The 24,615-nt window shown below is 47.9% G+C and overlaps 1 protein-coding gene across 1 annotated transcript in view; it reads right to left on the bottom strand.

Annotated features, from left to right (window-relative positions):
• Positions 1-24,615, bottom strand: part of LOC103264375 (transmembrane protein 265) — a 46,990-nt gene that overhangs the window by 16,685 nt on the left and 5,690 nt on the right. The window contains exons 4-25 of the mRNA XM_021714435.1: positions 23,382-23,633; positions 21,708-21,893; positions 21,367-21,507; positions 18,098-18,320; positions 17,705-17,982; positions 16,980-17,073; positions 16,759-16,848; positions 15,130-15,327; positions 14,707-15,038; positions 14,422-14,599; positions 14,014-14,150; positions 13,620-13,789; positions 13,287-13,479; positions 12,309-12,445; positions 12,036-12,222; positions 9,279-9,448; positions 8,627-8,892; positions 8,144-8,428; positions 7,378-7,542; positions 6,914-7,099; positions 6,437-6,703; positions 4,297-5,786 (exon numbers count right to left, since the gene is read on the bottom strand). Of these exons, the coding sequence (XP_021570110.1) occupies positions 4,297-5,786; positions 6,437-6,703; positions 6,914-7,099; positions 7,378-7,542; positions 8,144-8,428; positions 8,627-8,892; positions 9,279-9,448; positions 12,036-12,222; positions 12,309-12,445; positions 13,287-13,479; positions 13,620-13,789; positions 14,014-14,150; positions 14,422-14,599; positions 14,707-15,038; positions 15,130-15,327; positions 16,759-16,848; positions 16,980-17,073; positions 17,705-17,982; positions 18,098-18,320; positions 21,367-21,507; positions 21,708-21,893; positions 23,382-23,633 (5,625 nt within the window). The remainder of the gene's footprint in view (positions 1-4,296; positions 5,787-6,436; positions 6,704-6,913; positions 7,100-7,377; positions 7,543-8,143; positions 8,429-8,626; positions 8,893-9,278; positions 9,449-12,035; positions 12,223-12,308; positions 12,446-13,286; positions 13,480-13,619; positions 13,790-14,013; positions 14,151-14,421; positions 14,600-14,706; positions 15,039-15,129; positions 15,328-16,758; positions 16,849-16,979; positions 17,074-17,704; positions 17,983-18,097; positions 18,321-21,366; positions 21,508-21,707; positions 21,894-23,381; positions 23,634-24,615) is intronic.

The raw sequence follows: 24,615 nt of genomic DNA, 5'->3' as shown, positions 1-24,615 counted from the left end.
AAAAAAAAAAAAAAAAAAAAAATTAGCCAGGAGTGGTGATGCTTGCATGTGGTTCCAGCTATTTGGAAGGCTAAGGTGGAAGCATCTCCTGAGCCCAGTAGGTTTAGGTTGTGATAGCTGTGAGCATGCCACTGCACTCCAGCCGGGGCAGCAGTGAGAACCCAACTCAAAGACAAAACAAACAAAAAGGGCAAAGGATATGAACAAAAGATATTTCTTAAAAGATACACAAATGGCCAACAACCAAAATTTTTAAATGTTCAACATTAGCTAAAAGGGAACTGCAAATCAAAACCATAATGAAGCAGCACTTCACAAAGTAGGCTGGCTATAATAAAGACATAAGCTGGACACGATGGCTCACACCCATAATCCTAGCACTTTAGAAGGCCAAGGCAGGAGGATCACTTGAGCCCAGGAGTTGGATACCAGCCTGGGCACAGTCTCCACAAAAAATATATATTATTTTAAAAGAAGACAAATAAGAAATCTTGGTGAAAATGTTTACAAACAGGAACCCTCACAGATTACTGGTGGGAATGTCAAATGGTGAAGCCACTTTGGAAAAGTCTGGCAGTTCTCCAGTTAAAACATAGTTACCATATGACCCAGCAATTCTCCTCAGTGTAGATACAAGAGAAACTGAAAACATGCCCACACAAAAACCTGCATGTGAAATGTGCATAGCAGGCCGGGCTCGGTGGCTCAGCCTGTAATCCCAGCACTTTGGGAGGCCAAGGTGAGTGGATTGCCTGAGCCCATGGGTTTGAGACCCGCCTGGGCAACTTGGCGAGACCTCATCTCTACAATAAATCAAAAAATAAGCCGGGCGTGGTAGTGCGCGCCTGTAGTTCCAGTTACTTGGAAGGCTGAAGCGGAAGGATTGCTGGAGCCCAGCAGGTCGAGGCTGCGGTGGCCGGGAGCGGCCACTGCACTCCAGTCTGGGCGACAGAGTGAGACTCCAACTCAAAAAAAAAAAAAAAATGTTCATAGCAGGATTAATCATAATAGCCAAAAAGCAGAATTAATCCAAATGTCTCCAACAACTGATAGATACATAAAATGTGGTATAGCCATACAATATTACTCAACACAAAAATAAAGTACTGATATGTGCTGTGATACAATGAATCCGAAAAAACATACACTAAGTAAAAAAAGTCAGTGACAAAGGACCATACAATAAATGACTCTACAGACAAATCTAGAGAGACAAAAAAATAGATCGTTGGTCATCAAGGTCAGGAGGAATGGAGGGATTAAAGGATGATAGATAACAGGTACCAGGTTTCTTTTGGGGGCCATGGAAAGGTTCTAAAATTGATTGTGGTGGTGACTGCACAACTGTATAACTGTACTAAAAAGCTATTAAAGTGTATACTTTAAATGGGTTAACTGGGCCAGGCTCGGTGGCTCAGCCTGTAATCCCAGCACTTTGGGAGGCCGAGGTGAGTAGATTGCCTGAGCCTACAGGTTCGAGACCAGCCTGGGCAACTTGGCGAGACCTCGTCTCTACAATAAAATAAAAAGTTAGCTGAGTGTGGCAGCACGTTTGTAGTTCCAGCTACTTGGAAGGCTGAGGCGGGAAGGATCGCCGGAGCCCAGTAGGTCGATGCTGGGGTGGCGGTGAGTATGCCACTGCACTCCAGCCTGGGCGACAGAGTGAGACTCCAACTCAAAAAAAAAAAAAAAAAGAGCCAGGCTCCGTGGCTCAGCCTGTAATCCAGCGCCTTTGGGAGGCTGACGTGAATGGTTCGAGACCCGCCTGGGCAACTTGGCGAGACCTCATCTCTACAATAAATCAAAAATGAGCTGGGCGTGGTAGCGCGCCCCTGTAGTTCTGGCTACTTGGAAGGCTGAGGCGGAAGGATCGCCGGAGCCCAGCAGGTCGAGGCTGCAGTGGCCGGGAGCGGCCACTGTACTCCAGTCTGGGTGACAGAGTGAGACTCCAACTCAAAAAAAAAAAAAAAAAAAAGGCAGCGGATTAACTGTATGATACGGAATTTCTCTCTCAAACTGCTTTAAAAAAATGTAGCAATAAACTATTATCTACTTGCAGAGCAATCAAAATTCAGTACAGATCGTGGGTTGCCACTCTTTAGTTAAGATACAGGTTCTCTTCCCTCTATTTCCATCAAGCCAGGACCAATCCGGCAGCATCAGGAAAAGACCAAAGGCAGAGTCAATGACACTAGTTGGAGGGTGGGGGACAATGGCTGAAGCAAAGAGTAAGCAGCAGCTCTGATAATAAGGAAAAAGACAGAGGACCTGGAGGGATTAACTGTACCTTTCTTCTCATTAATTCAAAACAGTTTTTGAACTCATCAATTTGGATGCTTTTTAGTGCATCTACTGTTTTTTGTTTTACCTAGTCTACACTGGCAAAATGTTTCCCTTTGAGGACATTTAATGTAGGGCAACAAAAAAAAAGTCACTTGAGACAAGAGCAGGTAAATAAGGAGGGTGGAGCATGGGGGTTATGCAGTTTTTAGTCAAAAACTGGGGCACACTCAGTGCGGTGTGGGCAGTGAACTCATAAATCACCCATCATGAAATGGGCAAACATGTTGAAAAGACTCTCCAAAAAAAAAAAAAAAATCACTGAAGCCAAATGCATCCTCTCACATCACTAGCTGATGCACTGATGCCAGTGGATTCCTCAAACACTTACCTAGCAGGTGAAGTCTGTACTACAAGGGGCCCACCCTCCAAAAAATAATTTTGGGTTTTTTTGGGTCTTCCCTCATACACACAATATAGGAAAAATGGCTACCAGAAAGCACATGAAGGGACAGAGAACAGAGGTTCTTTTACTGCCCATTTATCAACATGAAGGTAAAAAACTGGAGAAGGGCTGGGTGCGATGGCTCACGTCTATATAATCCCAGCACTGTGGGAGACTGAGGTCAGAGGATTGCCTGAGCCCGGAGGTTCGAGACTAACCTGGACAACTTGGCAAGACCTCATCTCTACAATAAGTCAAATATTACCCACACGCGTCTATGGTTCCAGCTACTTGGAAGGCAAGGCAGAAGGATCGCCTGAGCCCAGCAGGTCAAGGTTGCGGTGGCCATGAGCATGCCACTGCACTCCAACCTGGGTGACAGAGTGAGACTCTGACTTAAAAAAAAAAAAAAAATGACTGTCAGAGACTCGTGATTTTTAGAGGTATTCCCTAGCATCATCTACCCCTCAGAAGTTAAAATACTTGATGTTGACAGTTTTAGCAACTGAGAAGTTGTCCTCTGAGGACCGCCTCTTGTGTTAAAAGGAGAAAGCAATGGAGTCAGCATATATATGTGTTCCCAAAAATTGTGTGACCTTGGCCAGGCTTGGTGACTCAGCCTGTAATCCCAGAACTTTGGGAGGCTGAGGTGAGTGGGCTACCAGAGCCCACAGGTTCAAGACCAGCCCAGGCTACTTGGCGAGATCTTGTCTCTATAAGAAGTAAAAAATTAGCCAGGTTCAGTGGCTCAGCCTGTAATCCCACGCCTTGGGAGGCCAAGGTGAGTGGATTGCCTGAGCCTGCGGGTTCGAGACCCGCCTGGGCAGTGAGACCTCATCTCTACAATAAATCAAAAAATCACCCGGGTGTGGTAGCGCATGCATGTAGTTCCGGCTACTTGGAAGGCTGAGGCGGAAGGATCGCCGGAGCCCAGCAGGTCGAGGCTGCAGTGGCCGCTCCCGGTCACCGGGCAACAGAGTTGAGACTCCAACTCAAAAAAAAAGAAAAACAGTACAAAATTAGCCAGGCATGGTAGCGTGTGCATGTAGTTCCGGCTACTTGGAAGGTTGAGGTAGAAGGATTGCCAGAGCCCAGGAGGCCAATGCTGGGGTGGCCGTGAGCATGCCATTGCACTCCATCCTAGGAGACATAGTGAAACGCCAACTCAAAAGAAAAAAAAAAAGTGTGATCTTTAGAACATCATTTAGTGGGCTAGTTTCCCCAAGTATAAAATGAGGCAATTACATGCAAACACACCAATAGTCAAGAACTAGAAACCCTTGGTAACAAAAAAAGTATTGAACAATCAGTGATTAATACTTGTAAAAGCAAGTTTGGTCTTCAATGATCCCACTGAGAAAGGCAAACACTGATTATTCACATTTTATAAATAATGGTACAAACCCAAGGAAAAGAAGGGACTTGTCCAAATGTCAAAGTACTTGGTCCATAATACTAGGCTTTGTAATTTGCCAAGTTAAAAGTGACATTACTTCCATTCCATCCACTCTACCAGCACTCCAAAGAAACTCAACTTCCCATACCCTCTCCTTTGATGAAGTAAAACTTACCAGATAGAAAGGGGAACGAGGTGGTGGGGGGGGCTGGCGTCGAGGCCGGGGGCCACTGAACGAGGTAGCAGTGGAGGGAGGGCTGGGGGGACCAGAGCGCAATGTCAGTGTCTCAGGCTCATCCTTGGAAACAGGCAGCCGGGATACCATGGTGACAGGCAAGGAAGTGGCGCCAGATGCCGAAACCACAAGGGAAGATGCCTGGGAAGCTGGGGACTGTGTCGAAGCTGGGGCCAGCGCCAAGGTCTGAGCTGTAGCCGGGCCCAAGGTAGGCACCGGAACAGGGGCAGGGCTCAAGGTCAGTGTCTGCACCGAAGCTGGTGCCAGGAGTGAAGCAGATGATGACACTGGAGCCAAAGTCAGCGTGTGAGCTGGGGATGGGCCCATTGGAGAAGCTGGAGCCAGAGACAGCGTCTGAGTTGGAACCAGCGGTGGTCCTGGTGCCAAAGACAGTGTCTGGGATGGAGTTGGTACCAGGGAGGATGCTGGAGTCAATGACAATGTCTGAGTTGGAAAGGGTCCCTGGGGGCTCCCTGTTCCCAAAGACAGTGTCTGAGATGGAGATGAGCCGCCAAGAGGGGGTGCTAAAGCTGGGGCTAGGGTCAGTGTCTGTGTAGAAGCTGGGCTCGGGAGAGGTGACGGAACTGGAGCTGGTACCATAGTTTGAGTTGATGATGGAGCCAACACAGGAGTTGGAGCTGCCACCAGTGAAGAAGCTGAGGCTAAAGGAGTTCCTGGAGTAGATGATGAAGCCATAACTGGAACTGGAGTCTGCGATGGAGCCATGACAGGAGCAGGACCTGGCGATGGTGCCAGGACTGGAAGAGGAGCCAGAGAAGGAGCTGGAGAAGGAGCCAGAATTGCTGTCTGTGGAGCCACCATAGGAGCCAGAGAGGTGGCTAGAGCCTGAGATGCAGAAGGTGCTGGAGCCAGAAGGGAAGCCTGAGGTGGAGCTGGATTTGGCACTGCCGGAAATGGATTGGCCAAAGCTGAAGCTGGTACCAGGACAGGTGAGCATGCTGGGGCTACAGATGAATTCAACCCTGGAACATGTGAAGAGGTGGGAGCCAACAACAGAGGGTGACTGGGTGTCTGAGATGAGGACAGGGATGGAGCCGTGGCCAAACCTAAAGTCAAGGCTGATGCTGATGAGGAAGCCACAGCTGGTGCCAAAGCAGGAGGTCCAGGAGCTGCTGAGACAACGGGTGCCAGTGGTGGAGTCACACTGGTCAACAGAGTTGGGCCTGAAGCCGAAACAGGCAAGGAGGCCGAGATGGGGATGGTGACTGGAACTGAAGCTGGGACAGGAAGTGTAGTGGGGACAGAGATGGGGAGTGATGACGACACTGGAACTGATACTGTAGAAGACACAGAACTACCAAGGGGAGAGGAGTTGGGAATTGGCATTGGAGAAGAGGCTGGCCCAGGGAGTGAGGATGGCACATGGAGAGGAGAAGAGATGGTCAAGGGAGCAGCTCCAGGTGTTGAAGCTGTGGAGAGAGAGAATGAGTTAGCCCCAGAATTGTTTTTCTGCTCCTTCTACTACTACTACTACGACTATGTCCCACTAGTTCCCTTACCCCTAAGCTTTACCCAGAAAGCATTCAACATGAGATAGAAAACCCAAGGAATCTGACAACTTGACATTTTCTTTCCCTCCAGAATCTTTTTTTTTTTCCTTGAGTTGGAGTCTCACTCCGTCACCCAGCCTGGAGTGCCGTGGCACACTCACGGCCATCCCAGCATCAACCTGCTGGGCTCCAGTGATCCTTCTACCTTAGCCTTCCAAATAGCTGGAACTACAGGTGTGCGCTACCAAGCTCGGCTAATTTTTGATTTATTGTAGAGACGAGGTCTTGCCAAGTTGCCCGGGCTGGTCTTGAACCTGCGGGCTTAAGCAATCCACTCGCCTCGGCCTCCCAAGGATTAAAGGCTGAGCCACCGAGCCTGGCCCCCTCCAGGATTCTAATAAATATATCTTGGAATCAGGTCAGGGCTTGGGCAATCCAGTTCCAGGGCCCACTGCAATTCAAGGAAGTATGCTGACAATGAAGGGATATGTGATTAAGAAACTTTCAGGCCACCCCATTTCATCTCCAATCCTGGCAAAAATTTTTGGCCCTCAGCCACCTGGACTCACCACTGACTTCAGGTGAAGGACTGTGGACCAGCTTGAGAAGAGGCCTCACTAGAGTGGAGGAAGGTATGGAGGCACGGGCAGTACCCAGAGTAGGTGTGGGTAGTCGGCCAGGAGTTAACGTGGGGCGTGGAGTCAACACAGCTGGAAGCCCAGAGCTTGGAGGCCGGGGTGCTGGGGCCAATGGAGGAACAGGAGTCAGTCCATCCCGAGGGGCTTGTCTCACTACAATCTTCACCACGCCTGTATTATTCACCATGGTTGGTGGCACTGCAAGAGGAAGCTACATTGAGAAGAAGGTAGAAAAAGACAAGAGACCCAAAGGATGGAAGAAGTTCAGGGGCAGGAGATAGCAGACAGATATTGGAGATATTGGCAAGGGAAAACAACACTTAAGGCTGGACAGACAGTAGCCCAAGGCATGCCTGGAAGGACCAAGGCCAACAAGGGCTATGTAAGTAGGAAGGCCAGGAGCCTCACCCTGGTTAGCAGCAAGCGGAAGGTTGAGGCCAGTGGGGGCAGGGGTGGTGCTGGGGGTCGAAGAAGGCAGCACAGAGACAGGGGTAGGGCCAGGGGTCGGGGCCACGGCCTGGATGAGGGCCACATGGGCAGGCTGGCTGATGAGGTGGTGCTGCCCCCCTGCGGACACGAGGTGCACTACATTCCCTGGGTTAAGGGAAGAGAGAAAGAGAGAGAGAAGCAGCTATCAGCCGGAGGAGGGCAGAGGCAAGGCAAGAGGAAAGGAAAAGAACAGAAAGGGAATAACTTCTCTAGAATGACCTCTTTCCTACTGTTATCAAAAGAACCTTTCAACCATTCCCTTTGGCCCCACCCACCAAAAGCTAGTGAAAGAAACATAAAGGCTGACATCTAAAATGAGCCACAAAAACAAAGAGACAAGGAAGAGGAGGAAAAAGGCAGGACAGGGGGTGGGTTTTACCTACTTTGCAGCGGGCGGGGCTGCCCCACAGCAAGCTGGCGCACCTGGGCACCAGTCAAAGTCAGCTTGTTGCCCTGGATTTGGAAGGTGAGAGGTTTGCTTCCCCCTGCATTAGCCACTGGACGTTGTGCCAGTGAGGCTAACTGCCCGATGCTGACCACTTCACCTGCTACAAACAGAGAAGGCCTTATTGTACACAGAGCTCACCTTGTTCAATGCCACTTCAGAGCCCATAAAGCACATGTCTCTTCCCCAAAGTGTCCAGTTCCTTCAAGGCTTTCCCCACAATTTACCATGTTCCAACAAATTCAGCCTCCATCTACATACAGCCTTTGGGCTCTTGTGTGTTATTCCTGCTAATCTCACTTGCTTGCTTAGCAATCTTTTTTTTTTTAAAGTCAGTCTCACTCTGTCATCCAGGCTGGAGTGCAGTGGCAAGCTCACCGTCACTGCAGCCTCAACCTGCTGGGCTCAAGTGATTCTTCCGCCTCAGCCTTCCAAGTAACTGTAACTATAGGCATGCACTACCACACCCGGCTTACTTTTTTCATTTATTGTAGAGACGAGGTCTCACCAAGTTGCCCACACTGGTCTTGAAACCCTGAGTTCAGGCAAACCTCTCACCTTGCCCTCCCAAAGTGCTAGGATTACAGGTTAGCTGTGTAAAATTTTATATTCTCATGTTCCTGAGCTTTTGTTTCCCTCCAGTTCCCTGGCATATAAACCTTCCTCCCATCTCAGGTTCCTCACCAGAGAGTCTAGGAACTTACAGGGCAGGCGAGCCTGCATATCGGGAGACAGAATGAGGCGCTGTGGTGCAGGAGTTGGAGCTGGCACCGCCGTGGTGGTAGCAGTTGCTGTGGTGGTAGAAGTGGTGGCAGCAGCAGGAGGAAAGGTGTAGCCTGGTGGCACTGTCAGGGGCTTCAATAGGTTAGAAGAGCCTGGAGGTGGGGCTGGGCTTAGGCGAACTGGAGCAGGTGGTGTTGGCTTCAGAGATAGAGTTGGCGTGGGAGGCCGGGAGGTCCCACTTAAGACCCCCAGAGACGATGGTAATACTGCAGACACAAAGCAAATACCTGTCAGATACACTATGACTAAAGCCTTAGCCTGGTCCCATAAGCCTCCACACTCCCAGCTCATCAAACACCACACCTTTGTCCCCGACCCAGCTTTGCAAACTCTAATTTCACTACTACTTCTCCGAACCACCTTTCTGAAGCATCACCCATCATCCTTGGCACCATTCAACTCACCCTGGGGGAGAGGACCACTGTTTGACTGCAGTGGTGGCAAGAGAACAGGGCCCGGAGGCCGGGATGCAGGAATAAGTGGGGGACCAGCAGGCGAGGCTGACACCATCAGTGGTGCTGGCAGCACTGGGGGACTTGGACCAGGGATAGGCTGGGCTGAGAGCTCAGGGCCTGGAGTGGGTCGGAGTGGGATAGGGCCCAGAGGTGTCCGTGGGCTGTTCACCACCACCACTGTCCGGCCTTCTTGCTTGGGTACTGGCTGCAGCATCCTATAAGGAAAAAATCAAAGGGGTGGGCAGAAAGAAAAAGAGAGTAAAGAGTAGAAAAGGAAGGAAGGAGACAGTGAAGCAGAATGACAAAGATCATAAAAACCAGAAGAGAAAGGAAAGAGACCCAAAGAAAAAAGAGGAAAAGAAATTTGAGATAACCAGAAAGTACCCAAGAGAGAGAAAGAGAAAAAAAGATCAGTGACAAACACAGAAGCCCATCTCAATACCTTCTTCTAGTTATCCTCTCTCTCAATCTCGCTACAGTATTTACACCCATCCCATATAAACACAGGAGACTAACCTCCAACTCTTTCCACCCCAATCCCCTCCAGCCAGCTACAAGCACTTTTTCTAGAAACACATCCCCGATTTCTCAGTCCTTGTACCTGTTGACCTTCATCTTGACTGGCTTAGGCCGGGGTGGAGGGTCAGGAGCAGTAGCCACCTCTAGCAGTACCCGGCGGGAGAGGCGGTGCCGGGGCAAAAATGTGTCCGCCTCATATCGAGAGACACGACCCTCCAGACCAATGAGGTCAAACCGACCCATGTCTACCCGCTGCCACAAGAAAAAACACAAAGCATGATGTCAAAGTTAGCAACTTTACAATAATTGCACACTAATGTTCACGGCAGCATTGTTCACAATAACCAAAAGGTGGAAACAACCTATGCATCCACTGACAGATGAACAGATAATAAAATGTAGTGCAGACGCTCCTCAACTTACAAAGTTATATCCCAATAACTCATCATAAGTGGAAAATGCATTTAATGCCCCAATAAGCCTGCTATAAAGTTTAAAAAAATCATAATTTGAACCATAAACTCCGATGCTCCTCAATTTATGATGGGATTACATCCTGATAAACTCACAGTAAAGTTCAAAGACATTAAGTTGAACCACTGTAAGCCTGAGACCCCTGTATACATTACATATATAATGGAATATTATTCAGTCTCCAAAAGTAAGGAAATTCTGATGCTTGCTACAATATAGATGAACCTTGAAGATACAGCAGGAAATGTCAGGCATCTTTCTGATTGACTGGAGGCACTCAGGCCAGTTCTGCCATTGTCCATTAAAAATGCCTTTGGGAGTGAGTGGGAGGCACCAGGCATCTCCCCTTGAGTCAGGCTTGTACTTTCCCACTACCATTCACCCTCTGTTTTATCTTTCTGAAGAATGAGACTCACTTTGGGAAGATGAAAAAGTTCTGGAGACAGACTGGGGTAATAGTTCTACAACAACGTAAATGTACTCAATGGCACTGAACTATACACTTAAAAATGGTTAAAACAGTTGGGCTCAGTGGCTCAGTCTGTAATCCTGCACTTTGGGAGGCCGAGGTGAGTGAACTGCCTGAGTCCGCGAGTTCGAGACCCGCCTGGGCAACTTGGCAAGACCTCATCTCTACAATAAATCAAAAAAATTAGCCGGGCGTGGTAGCGCGTGCCTGTAGCTCCAGCTACTTAGAAGGCTGAGGCGGAAGGATCACCAGAGCCCAGCAGGTCGAGGCTGTGGTGGCCGGGAGCATGCAACTGCCCTCCAGTCTGGGCGACAGAGTGAGACTCCAACTCAAAAAAAAAAAAAGGTTAAAACAAGGCAGGCACAGTGGCTCACGCCTATAATCCCAGCACTCTGAGAGGATGAAGTGAATTGCCTGAGCCTGTGGGGCAGAGCCCAGAAGATGGAGGTTGCAGAGGCTATGAGCATGCTACTGCACTCCAGCCTGTGCAACAAAAAGAGACTCTGACTCAAAAAAAAAAAACTGGTTAAAACAGGGCATGGACCCCCTCGGGTCCCCTCCCACTGTGAGAGCTTTTCTGCCTTCTCAATAAATCCTTTTTTTTTTTAAATCGGAGTCTCATTCTGTTGCCCAGGCTGGAGTGCAGCGGCAGGCTCACGGCCACCACAGACTTGATCTGCTGGGTTCAGGCTGTCCTTCTGCCTCACCTTCCCAGTAACTGGAACTACAGGCACACACCACCACGCCCGGCTAATTTTTTGATTTATTGTACAGACGAGGTCTCACCATGTTGCCCAGGCTGGTCTCAAATCCCTGGACTAGGCAATCCTCTCGCCTTTGCCTCCCAAAGTGCTCGGATTACAGGCATGAGCCACCATGCCCAGCCAAATCCTACTTAAAAAAAAAATTAAAACAGTTTTGTTACAATTAAAAACTAGGTGGGGGAGGGAACTGGTCAAAACAGGAGTAGCCAGTCACACCTGTAATCCCAGCACTTTGGGAGGTCAAGGTGAGAGGACTGCCTGAGTCCAGGAGATAGACCAGCCTGGGCAACATGGCAAGAACTCGTCTCTACAATAAATCAAAATATTAACCAAACATGGTGGTACGTATCTATAGTCCCAGCTACTCGGGAGGTTGAGGAGAAGGATCACCTAAGTCCAGGAGGTCAAGACTGTGGTTGTGCCACTGCACTCCAGTCTGGGTGACAGAGTGAGACTCTCACTCAAAAAAGAAAAAAAAAGAGGGGTAGGAAAACAAAGCAATATTTACAAAGTATCTATACATATGCCAGGTATAGGTATCAAGCACATACAATAATATTAATTCTCAAACATACTGAGAACAGGCTCTGTAATTCCTGTTTTGAAGGGAAAGGAAACCTAGAGTCAAAGCTTAATAATCAACTTGCCAGCCGGACTTGGTGGCTCAGCCTGTAATCCCATGCTTTGGGAGGCTGAGGTGAGTGGATTGCCTGAGCCCACAGGTTCGAGACCCGCCTGGGTAACTTGGCGAGACCTCATCTCTACAATAAATCAAAAAATCAGCCAGGTGTAGTAGCGCACGCCTGTAGTTCCAGTTACTTGGAAGGCTGAGGCAGAAGGATTGCCGGAGCCCAGCAGGTCGAGGCTGTGGTGGCTGGGAGCGGCCACTGCTCTCCAGTCTGGGTGACAGAGTGAGACTCTAACTCCAAAAAAAAAAAAAAAAAAAAATGTATTAACTTGCCAAAAGTCACATGGTTAGAAAACCATGAAACTTAAGGGAATAGCATTAAAGGGCTGAAACAGAGGAATAGTACTGAAGGAAGTACTAAGGATGCAAAAGATCAGACTAGCCTAAAGAGAAGAGGTACAGGATTGAAAGTAAGAGTCAATAACCTTGGCGGCAACTACTTACCTGAAGGGGATGGACATCCGTGGCCCTTAGCACCAAAGAGGCGGTGCTGAAGCAGATGCCTGGGGTGATGAAGGGGGAGGTAACAGGTCGAGGATCAAACAGATTTGGATGATTGCAAACTTTTCGCAGCTGCATCAAAATATTGATGACACTCATAAAATGGCCCGTGGCTAGTGTCTCCTTAGTTCTGGGGAAAGAGAAAAAAATAAATGGGACATCCTGACAGTCATCTGCACTCTAGAGTCCCAGGACCCACCCTCGGTCCTTCCTTACGTGGTCTGTGCCATGAAGTCATCATAGAGACAGCGTTGACGCTTGGAGAGCCGGCAGCGGATAACATGCTCATACTTTTTGGGCATCTGCTTCTCAACATCCACCTTAACTCGGCGCAGTAAAAAAGGCCGCAAAACCTAAAAGCAAATAAGCAGAATGCTGACAGAAGAACACAGACACTGAACCCTAGCCTAGCCCCTCTAGCTGAGTCTTGACCTGATGACCAGTTGAGAGAGCTGGCTTAGCCCATCAAAAGATACTCATGAAGCCATGTAACATACCATGCCAGATACCAACTCCCCCCCTCAAATCCCCCCATACAAATGAATCAACTGCAAATCCTTTTCTCAAGGAATTTACAGACAGCTGAAAGAGACAGATGCAAAAATAATGATACCACAACGTATGAAGTGATATAACAAAGCATCAAGGGCAGACCAACGAGACAAGATAGATGACTCAAACTATACTTCAAGGAGTGATTGAATGTGTACAAGATTTAAAAAAATCCGCCGGGTGCAGTGGCTCACACCTGTAATCCCAGCACTCTGCGAGGCAGAGGCAAGAGGACTGTCTGAGCTCAGGAGTTCGAGACCAACCTGAGCAACATAGCAAGACCTACAATAAATCAAAAAATTAGCTGGGCATGGTGGTGTACACCTGTAGTTCCAGCTACTTGGAAGGCTGAGGCGGAAGGATCGCCTGAGCCCAACAGGTAGAGGCTGCAGTAGCCGTGAGCGCACAATTGCACTCCAGCCTGGGCAACAGAATGAGAATGACTCAAAAAAAAAAAAAAAAAAGGGACAAAAACACGTAGAATGATGCCTAAATTAGGTCACTCACTGGGCAATGGGTTACTCACTAGAACACTGCACCTTGACAAATGGGTGAATTGAACCTAGCACTCAATTCTGGATATTGCCCTTAGTTTCTTGCCATTTCCAACACCCCTGACAAACAAACTATTACAGACTCTACCTTGTGGAGGCGTTTGACTAGACCTTCATTATACTCTTGGCTGCCCTCAATCATGCCAGTTAGAGGGTTAGAGAACCACTCCTTGAACTCGCGATGAGACTGGAAGACATGGGGCATCAAAAAGTGCATCAAGGACCACAGCTCCATGAGGCTATTCTGCAAGGGAGTTCCTGTCAGGAGCAGGCGCCTCTGGCTGCAAATAGACAGAGGGAATCAGAGGGGGGATGGTCAAAAGGTCCCAAGCTTCTGAACATTCTAATATACTCAACCCGGGCAACCCACCATTTGGGTCAATGGGCCAACTATCCCACAAATCTCTATCTTCATCTATACCTGTTGAAGTTGAGCAGTGACTGCCAACGCTGTGACTTGAAGTTCTTGATGTTCTGAGCCTCATCCAGAATGAGATAGCGCCAGTTCTTGCGGCGGAAGGCCTGGTGGTCCTGCAGCACAAGCTTGTAAGACGTGATACACACATGGAAGGCATTGGGCTTAGTCCAGCCCTAGGGGATCAAAGAGAGAAGGGAGTAAATAGTGGAATAAGAAAAGAAAGCAAAGAGAAGACATGCTAGGATCCTCAAGGGACAAAAATCAGGTTGGAAGAAAATAGAAATGAAGCAGAACAATGGAGTAACAGAAAGAGGAGGGAAAAGAACACATCTGAGAGGAGGGCTTAAAAATAAAGAAGGTATCAATGTGGGGAAAGTGACCATATGGAAGATCAAACCTGCCGCTTGAGCTTCCTCTCTTTCTGGGCTCCATAGTAAGTGAGGATTTTAAAGCTTGGGCACCAACGTTTCAACTCCATCTCCCAGTTCAACATCACGCTGGTGGGAACAATGATTAAATGGGGACCCCAGTTACCTGTTCAGGTAAAAAGATGAGAGACAGTAAGGAAATGTAAATTTTGTGAGTCTGATTCTCAGGTATAACCCTGACTACCCTCTGTCCTTCTAATGATACTTCCTAAGAATCTTAGCACCTATGATGTATTGTCTATATAGTTACTAACCAGAGTCAATGACGCTACTAAGGCAGCACCAGGAGAGCAAGTATTCCATCTTCCTGCAGACAGAGTCACCATTAAACAAGTTCCCCAAAAAGTTGGCCAAGAGAAAGAATTCTGCCTAGTTACCTTTCTCACAAGCCAAGTGGGCAAGCAGGGAGATGGTCTGGATGGTCTTGCCAAGCCCCATCTCATCAGCAAGAATGCCATTAAGCTTCTTCTCATACATAGTAACTAGCCAGTCCAACCCAATGTGTTGGTACTCCCGGAGCTGGCCCCGCAGAAGCAAGGGGATGGGTGTCTTCACCTAGCAGGGAGGAGAAAAAGGTATCATAGCAGAACTAAGGCATATGTCACCTGGAAACAGGAAAGTCAAGATATGAGAATGGAGCAGAGTATGGGGTCTGGGGATACCTGGGTAGTGGCCAAAGTGTAACCCTTGGGCTGGAGACTTTCAGCTGCTGCAGCAATGTCAGTAATTTCTTTCTTAGGGCCTAAAGTAGTGGTAGGTCCTGGCGTGGGAGGCCCACTGCCACCATCTGCCTCACTCTGTTCTTCATCCCGAGCTAGTAAGTACTCCACTCCAAAATCATCATCTTCCTCCTCCTCCTCTTCTGCTTGGCTTTGAGATCGGGCATCCTCAGACTCATCAGACTCAGATTCCTCTGAAGTTGAACTGCCACCACTTGTTTCTTCCTCCTCTGAATGTTCATCTTCCACTTCCTCACTCTGGTCCTCAGCAGAGTCTGAAGTACAAGACCAAGGATTAGTGCTCACTATACCTGTTCCTCTAATGTCTGCCCATCCCAAATCCTGCCTCATGACCACACAATTCACCTGACTGACTGCTACTATCCTCTTGAGGAGCCTCTTCAGCTTCTATGTCCCCCTCTGGTTCACAGTCAGAGCTGTTAGCATCAACATCCTCATCTTCCTCTTCCTCTTCCTCTTCACTGCTCCCAGAGCCTGGGCCAGAGGCATCAGACGCATAGGCTCCTGCATACTGTTGTAATAGCTCCTCCATAGATAGTTCACCTGAAAGAGAAATAAAAGGTAAGCTTTTGGTTGCTTTGAGGTGAGGGGAGGAGATTTGAGTGGGACCAGTTTATTTTGCCTAGGTGTCTCTAGACACTGCTAGACTCAGCTCTGAGGGGAGGCAAAAGAGGTTACTTTTAGCACCAGCTACCAAAGCTAATCCCTAAAACCTGGGTTAGAATCATGGAAAGTGGCTGGGCTCGGTGGCTCAGCAGGTAACCCAAGCACTTTGGGAGGCCAAGGCGCGTGGACTGCCTGAGCCTGCGGGTTCAAGATCAGCTCAGGAAACTTGGCAAGACCTCAACTCTACAATAAATAAAAGCCAGATGTGGTGGCTCATGCCTGTAACCCCAGCATTTTGGGAGGCGGAGGCAAGAGGACTGCCTCAGCCCAGGGGTTCCAGATCAGCCTAGGTAACTTGGCGAGATCTTCTCTACAATAAATCAAAAAATTAGCGAGGTGTGATGGTACACACTTGCAGTTCCAACTACTTGGAAGGCTGAGGCAGAAGGATCGCCTGAGCCCAGCAGGTTGAGGCTGCAGTGATGGTGAGCTTACCACTGCACTCCAGCCTGGGCGACAGAGTGACACATCAACTTAAAAAAAAATAAGTAAATAAATATCCCACATCACCTTGTTTAAATTTCCTTCACAGCACTCACCACTTTCTCCTTATTAATTATTCATTTATAAGTCTGTCATCGTCATTAGGTCTGAAATTCCTCCAGGGTGGACAAAAAAGTGTCCTACTGGCCAGGCACAGTGTTTGACACCTGAAATCCCAGCACTTTGGGAGTCCAAGAAGGGAGGACTGCTTGAGCCCAGTTCAAGATCAATCTAGGCAATGTAGTAAGAACTTGTCTCTACATAACAATTTTTTTTTTTTGAGTTGGAGTCTCACTATCACCCAGATTGGAGTGCAGGGGCATGCTATTGGCCACCACAGCCTCAACCTACTGGGCTCCATTAATCCTTCTGCTTCAGCCTTCTAAGTAGCTGAACCACAGAAGTGCGCTATCACACTCGGCTAATTTTTTTGATTTATTGTAAAGACGAGATCTCCCCAAGTTGCCCAGGTGGGTCTCGATTCCGCGGGCTCAGGCAATCCACTCGCCTTCGCCTCCCAAAGTGCTGGGATTACAGGCTGTGCCACCAAGCCCGGCCAATAATAATTTTTAAAAGTCAAAAAAATTAGTATGGCATAGTTATGCATGCCTGTAATTCTAACTACTTGGGAGGCTGAGAAGGGAGGATCCCTTGAGCCCAGGAGTTCAAGGCTGCAGTGAGCTGTGATCATGCCACTACACTCCAACCTGGTTTACAGAGTAAAACACTGACTCAAAAAACAACATAAAAAGTGTTCTATTCATTTTTCTATCCCTGGTACTCTGCGCAGGGGAAATACCAAGTGGATGTTCAGTAAAATACCACCTTCTCGTGCCAACTCGCTCAGCTCCACAGCATGATCCACCTCTCCTTCCAACTGTTCTTCAGCTGCTATGGTGTCCTCTTCATCCTCCGCTAAGAAAGAAAATGGAGAAGGATTAATAAAGGAAGAGGCACAAGACACAGTCAAATGGAAGAGTCCTGAAAAGTTAAGTACAGACAACTAAAGGGGGAAAGGGCAACAGAACAAAAAGAACAGGCCTGACCTTCATCCTCATTAGCAGTAAACTCTTCATCATCTTCATCTGGATGCCAAGGCTGTTTGTTACGCTGTGTGACAGAGGAAGATGGTGGCTTTACCTATATAGCAAAAAATAAAAAGGGGTAGGGCTTATGGTTAGCATGGTAGGAGAAAAGCACAAGTTGAACAAGATGTCACAGAATGGTGTCTGTCCCACTGAGTAACAGCTGCCACTGGTACACAGTTCCAGGGCAAGGATGCAATCAAGGGTTATTCTCTTAGCACCAGCTACCAAATCCTGGCCCCACTGCCTGGGGGAGGACCTGTGAAAGTGCTATATAAAAAGTGAAGGCCCTCTACACCAACTTCATGCACCTAAGACATGGAAAAACAGAACACTTAAGTCCAGAAGAGACTTCAAGGACACCACCATCACAGCTTCCAACCTACATGACAGTAAGGGAATGTGAAAGCCCTTTCACAGAAATGGCAGGCAAGGGCCACAGCAAGTACTTTTTCAATCAGAGAATAATTTGAAAAGCACCCACTCTTCCACCACAGCATCAGAAATTGCCAATCACAGGATACAACTTGCCCCCAAATCAGATTCTTACCCAAGTGAGAGCCTGATTGTCCTTATCTAGGAAGAACTCCCCAAAACCACAACCAACCTCAAAGCCCAGAACCCAGAACCTAAACCTCTCCCTCTGCTCCCACTAGGAACCCTCCCTCCGCCCCTTTTGCCTATACCTGCAACATTTGAGAGGGTGCTTCTTCAGCACCTTCTTCAGGCCCGTCTCTGGTGTCACTATCAGGAGATGAGGGGGTTTGAGAGGGGCTGGAAGGCCCTCCCAGCAGCTGAGGGGGAAGGGAACGGAGCAGCTCTTCCAGTGGCAGTTCTCCCTCGCGACGAAGCAGCTCAATCTCACGCCTGTGGGTCTCCGCATCATTGCCTTCCTGTTGTTCTTCAACCTCAATCGTCTCCTCATCATCCTCTTCCTCCTCCTCTTGGGGCTGGAAGTCCCCATCTATAGCAGGAGAACAAGGTCACAAAGTCCACGGGCCCTGCAAGCCACAGGGTGGGTTTTTCAGCTCTGGAAAGGGTACATGGGGAAGAGTAACAGGGCCAAAGAGAACACATACCTTCCTCATCTAGGCGGGAAGCAGGGGGTGGAGGACTGGAGGCAGCTGAGGAAGAGCCAAGGCAAGGTGAAGAGCCTGCTTTGCTGGAAGCTAATGGCTGGTTGAGGCTCTGAGACAGAAGATCTGAATACTTTTCAGTTTGCCCCACAATGAAGTCCAAGTGCAGGTCCAGGGCTTTTTTGCGCTTTTCCTCAAGCCGGGACTGTTGCTTGAACTGCACCACCTGCCACAGTTGTGAAAGGGACTGCTCACCAAGATAACCATTTATTTATGTATTTTTTTTTTTTTTTTTTTGAGTCAGGGGTCTCACTCTGTCACTCAGGCTGGAGTGCAACGGGACAATCACAGCTACCATAGCCTTGACCTGCTGGGCTTAGGCAATCCTTCTGTCTCAACCTCCCAAGTAGCTGGGACTACAGGTACACCACCATGCCTGTTTAACATTTTGGTTTATTGTAGAGACAAGATCTCACCATGTTGCCCGGGTTGGTCTCGAGCTCCTGGGCTCAGGCAATCCTCTTGTCTTGACCTCCCAAAGTGCTGGCATTTATTATGCATCCTTTCACCTAAGTTTAGGGAGGCCTCCTTTATGTCAGAGAGAAGAGCTAAATACCTTAAGGGGCTCACAATTTAATAAAAGTGGCACAAAGGAAGCATAAGAGGAAAGCCAGCTTATCCTCAGGCAGCTGGGGAAGATGTGTAATCTGCAGCTGGATCTTTTTTTTAAGAGATGGGGTCAGCTGGGTGTGGTGGCTCACAGCTACAAACCCAGCACTTTGGGAGACCAAGGCAAAAGGACTGCTTGAGCCCAGGAGTTGAAGATCAGCCTCGGCAACATAGCAAGATCTCATCTCAACAAAAAATAAAAAAATTAGCCAGTCACGTGGCATGCACCCATAGTCCCAGCTACTCGCAAGGCTGAGGTGATGGTAAGCTGTGATTGTATCACTGTTCCAGACCGAGCAAGAGCGAGACCTCTAACTCAAAAAAAATAAAAAATTTTAAAAATGACCAGGCGCAGTGGCTCATGCCTATAATCCCAGCACTTTGCGATGCTGGGGTGAAAGGATTACCTGAGCCCACGGGTTCAAAACCAACCTGGAATTGGTGAGACCTCATCTCTACAACCAAATCAAAAAATTAGCCAGGCGTGATGGTGTGTGCCTATAGTTCCAGCTACTTGGAAGGCTGAGATAGAATTATCACCTGAGCACAGCAGGTTGAGGCTGCGGTGGCTGTTAGTATGCCACTGCACTCTAGCCTGGGCAACAGTTGAGACGCCAACCCAAAAAACAAAAAAAAGACAAGGAATGAATCCAACACTAGCCCGGGCAACAGAGCAAGATCCCATCTCTATAAAATAAACAAAAAAACAATAAATAAACAGACAAGTAAACAAAAGAGAAATAGTCTCACTATGTTCACTATGTTCCGCAGATTGGCCTTGAATTCCTAGGCTCAAACAATCCTCCCACCTTAGCCTCATAAGCAGCTGAGTCTTTAGGTGAACACCTTCCAGCTAGACCTGAATTTAGAAAAATGGGTGTTTCCTAAGTGCAAATGAGAAGAAGGCATTCCTAATATGAGAAAGAACATGTGCAAATAACCAGAGATGTGCAAAAGAAAGGTATCTTTCAAGTGGAAGGGGGAAGGAAAGGAACTGGCAGGATGTTTAAAACTGAAAATACAGACAAAACCCACATAGTACATGAGAAACAATTACAACTTAGTATGTGGGCAATGGGAACTTTAATGGTACTTAAGCCAGTAAATGGCACAAATACATTTTAGAAAGCATATGCTAAATGCTCTGTAAAAGAAAGATGGCCCAGAAGGGTGAAAAAGTCCTATTTAACAATCCTCGGCCAGGCTTGGTGGCTCAGCCTGTAATCCCAGTACTCTGGGAAGCTGAGGTGAGTGGACTGCCTGAGCCCATGGGTTCAAGACCAGCCTGGGCAACTTGGTGAGCCCTCATTTCTACAATAAATTAAAAAAATAAATCAGCTGGGCTTGGTGGCGTGTGCCTGTAGTTCCAGCTACTTTGAAGGCTGAGGCAGAAGGATCGCCTGAGCCCAGCAGGTTGAGGCTGCAGTGGTGGTGAGTTTACCACTGCACTCCAGCCTGGGTGACAGAGTAACATACTAACTCAAAAAAGCAAATAAGTAAATAAAATAAATATATATATAGCCAATATCCTCTTATATTAGCTCTTTTCTTCACTGAACTCCCACACCACCTTGTTTAAATTTCCTTCATAGCATGCATCACTTTCAGCTTATTATTCATTTATAAGTCTGTCATTGTCATTAGGCCTGAAATTCCTCAAAAAAACCAAAAACGCAGCTGGGCATCATGGTGCACACATGTAGTCCCAGGTATTTGGGAGGCTGAGGCAAAAGGATCACTGGAGCCCAGGAAGCCAATGCTATAGTGAGCCGTGATAGTGCCACCACACTCCTGCCTGGATAACAGAAACCTCAAAATTCAACAAGAAAACCTCCAAAGACAGGGCCTATATTTTGCTACTATTCTTTCTTCCCCACAGCAGATGATTCTAGAAAGGTCCAACGCACAATATGGTTTTGAGTTGGAATCTCACTCTTGTCAGCCAGGTTAGAGTGCAGTGGCACGATCATGGCAACTGCAGCCTCCACCTGCTGGGTTCAGACAATCCTTCTGCCTCAGCCTTCCAAGTAGCTGTAACTACAAATGCATGCCACCACACCTGGCAAATTATTTTATGTACTGTAGAGCCCCCCGGGCTCAAGCAAACCTCTTGCCTTAACCTCCCAAAGTGTTGAGATTACAAACTGAGCCACAGTGCCTGATTGTTTTGTTTTTTTATTTTGAGTTGGAGTCTCACTCTGTCATCCAGGCTGGAGTGCAGGTGGCACACTCATGGTCACCACAGCCTCAACCTGCTGGGCTCAGGTGATCCTTCCACCCCAGCCTTCCAAGCAGATGAAACCACAGGCACGTGCCACCACACCCAGCAAATTATTTTATGTACTGTAGAGACGAGGTCTCATTAAGTTTCCCAGGTTGGTCTCAAACCCCTGGACTCAGGCAATCCTCTTACCTCTACCTCCCAAATTGCTGGGATTACAGGCGTGAGTCACAGCGCCTGGCATCCAATATGTTATTAATCATAGTTGCTTGAAATTATAATATTCACTCCCTCAAAGAAAAGTTTTGAGAATTCCTACTACCATGGCATACACCAGTCTAAGCCAAGGCCACTTTCCATTCCCAATCCCCACTGCATATACCTTCTCCACATTGCTCCAGAACTGCCTGACATCCTTGGCCATGGTGGAAGCGATTCGGCGCAGCTTGGCCTGCTCCTCCCTCCGGGCCCGTTCCTCCTTTTGCCGCTGCTCCTCGTGGTGTCGGATCACCATGCGCACCACCTGTGAGAATGAAAACCCAGGGTGAAAACATTCAAAGCCATACCTCCCTATCCATCCAATCAAAGGCAAAGAAAATAATCAAAGCCAAGAAATCTGGGAAGTCAGAGTTTGCCTCTTAACCCCTACATCATTCTGTTCAGTTCCCTTCCCACTAATCCACCCATCAAGGAAATGGAAGGCAAACTCAGTTGAGGACATACCTTACGGGCCACTCCCCGTTTCCAACGGCGCTCCTGAGCAAAGTCAGCAGAGAGCCACTGCATTTCTTCACACAGATAGTCCCAGTGGCCTTTGGGGCGGGGAGGCTCTGGCACCTTAGGCAGCCTCTTCAGTGACCAGAAACCCTCCTTCCGCAGCTCAGCAATCCTAGTCTCAATGTCGGCCTCCTAATGAGGAAGAGTTAAGTCAATCAACAGTTCCCAGACACATACTCCATCTCACTGCCAAGGCTGAATACTTGAGTACTGACTGGGCTGAGTGTTTCATGTTTGTGTTTAGTTCACATGTCACATCTACAAGTACGTATCATACTCTCTTCAGGAGAGAGAAAAAGGATCAGGGGATTAAGTGATTTGCCCAAGATCAGACAGCTAATAAGTAATAGGAACTAGGAATCAAAAACAGGTCTGAGGACTCCAGTTACCAAATTTCATGTTCTTTCCATTACTTCACACAATCTCCACACCCCATGAAAACATGCAAGACTTGGGAAAACCTACTTCGAGGGAAGTTTCCAGAGAAGCAGGGAACACATGCTTCCTTCCTGACTATAGACAAGAGGGGTGGTCACCACTGCAGAATTCTATTTATTGAGCGTGTATGAGCACAATGTTATTAAGCTTAAAAATATGCCATAAAGCCCAATTTACACAACCTGTTTTAAGAAACAGCATTGTTGCAAAAATGTATTTTTATTCTGAGTTGAAGTCTCACTCTGTCGCAGGCTGGAGTGCAGCGACATGCTTATGGTCACCCCAGTGTCGACCGGCTGGGCTCAGGCAATCCTTCTGTCTCAGCCTTCCAAGTAGCCAGAACCATGGGTGCACGCTACCATGCCCGGCTAATTTTTTGATTTATTGTAGAGATGAGATCTCACAAAGCTGCCCGGGCTGTTCTCAAACCCATGGGCTCAGGCAATCCCCTCACCTCAGCCTACCAAAGTGCTGGGATTACAGGCTTGAACCACCACATCTGGCCACAAAAATGTATTTTTTTATTAAAAAAAAAAAATGCTGAGAGGTGGGAAGAGGAGAGGATGTGAGGGGGAAAAAAAGAAAAAAAAAAAAGCTGAAAAGTTATACATGAAAAGTTTAATAACCAGGCATAGTGGCTCACACATAATCCCAGGACTCCCGGAGGTCATGGCGAGAGGATTATCTGAGCCCAGTGGTTCCAGACCAGCATGGGCAACTTGGCAAGACCTCGTCTCTACAGTAAATTTTTAAAAATTATCCAGATGTGGGAGTGCATGCCTATAGTCCAAGCAACTCAGGAAGCTGATGCAAAAGGATAGCCTGAGCCCAGTAGGTCGAGGCTGCAGTAACCATGAGCGTGCCACTGCCCTCCAGCCTGGGCAACAGAGCAAGACTCTGACTTAAAACACAAATAAATAAAAATAAAATGGTTACTTAAAAAAAAAAAAGCCAGCCAGGCTCAGTGGCTCAGCCTGTAATCCCGCGCCTTTGGGAGGCTGAGGTGGAAGAATCGCCGGAGCCCAGCAGGTCAAGGCTGCGGTGGCTGGGAGCATGCCACTGCACTCCAGTCTGGGCAACTGAGTGAGACTCAACTCAAAATAAATAAATAAATATCCATAGAAAGTGGGAATTCAGAAAAGATGACTCCCAAGAATCCTCACAGACCTTCCCAATACGTACATGCTTGGCCTGTTCAGCAATTTCAGCATGGCTCTTCTCCCACTTTGGGCCCCTGTTAGCCAAGTCAGCAGCCTGGGGTAAGCTGAGCCCCTCCAGGGGCACTGTGGCACCATCTGGGGGGCCTGGAGGTCCATCCAGAGAAGAATCTTGAGCTATGTGCTGGGGGGAGATGCCGCCTGCCCCACTAGAGGCTTGGGAACTGGATGAGGCAGGGGACACAGGATTACTGCCTGTCATGCCGTCCGACACCATCTACAAAAGGTGAAAATTATGGATAAAACAAATGCTTAGCACCGTACTAAGTGCTTTAAATACATTATTTCACTCCATCTTCACAAGAAAAATCCCTGGAGAATAAGATATCAATTTCAGTCGGGCTCGGTGGCTCAGCCGGCAATCCCACACTTGAGAGGCTGAGGTGAGTAGATTGCCTGAGCCCACAGGTTCGAGACCTGCCTAGGCAACTTGGCGAGACCTCATCTCTACAATGAATCAAAAAGGTTAGCTGGGTGTGGTTGCGCGCGCCTGTAGTTCCAGCTACTTGGAAGGCTGAGGTGGAAGGATCGCCGGAGCCCAGCAGATAGAGGCTGCGGTAGCCGGGAGCGGACACTACACTCTAGTCTGGGTGACAGAGTGAGACTCCAACTCAAAAAAAAAAGTTATCAATTTCATTTTTATAAACACAAATATTTGGGATGAAGTTTTAATACGTAACTCAAGATGGCAGAAGCAAATTTATAGTAGATGCTTAGGGTGCAAGAGTTATGCCCTAACATTTATATGGTTCCCAAGTTTTCTTTTCTTTTTTTTTTTTTTGAGTTGGAATCTCACTCTGTCACCCAGGCTGGCGGGCAGTGGCACGCTCACAGCTACCACAGCCTTGATCTGCTGGGCTCAGGTGATCCTCCCACCTCAGCCTTCCAAGTAGCTGGAACTACAGGCACGCCACACCATGCCTGGCTAATTTTTTTATTTATTGTAGAGATGAGGTCTCGCCAAGTTGCCTAGGCTGGTCTCGAACCCATGGGCTCAGGCAATTCTCTCATCCTCTCACCTAGGCCTCCCAAAGTGCTGGGAATATAGGTGTGAGCCACTGCGTCTGGCCTCTTTTTGTTTTTTCAGTATTTTTTTTTTTGAAAGCAGAATTTATTGAGAGGACAGAAAACTTACACAGCAGGAGAGGACCGGAAGGGGTTGCCCAGCCTTTTTTTTTTTTTTTTTTTTTTTTTTTTTT

Source organism: Carlito syrichta, unplaced genomic scaffold (genome assembly GCF_000164805.1).
Source record: "Carlito syrichta isolate Samal-C Ts95f unplaced genomic scaffold, Tarsius_syrichta-2.0.1 Scaffold305649, whole genome shotgun sequence".
NCBI classification, from domain to species: domain Eukaryota; kingdom Metazoa; phylum Chordata; class Mammalia; order Primates; family Tarsiidae; genus Carlito; species Carlito syrichta.
This window is presented reverse-complemented; position numbering and strand designations above follow the sequence as displayed.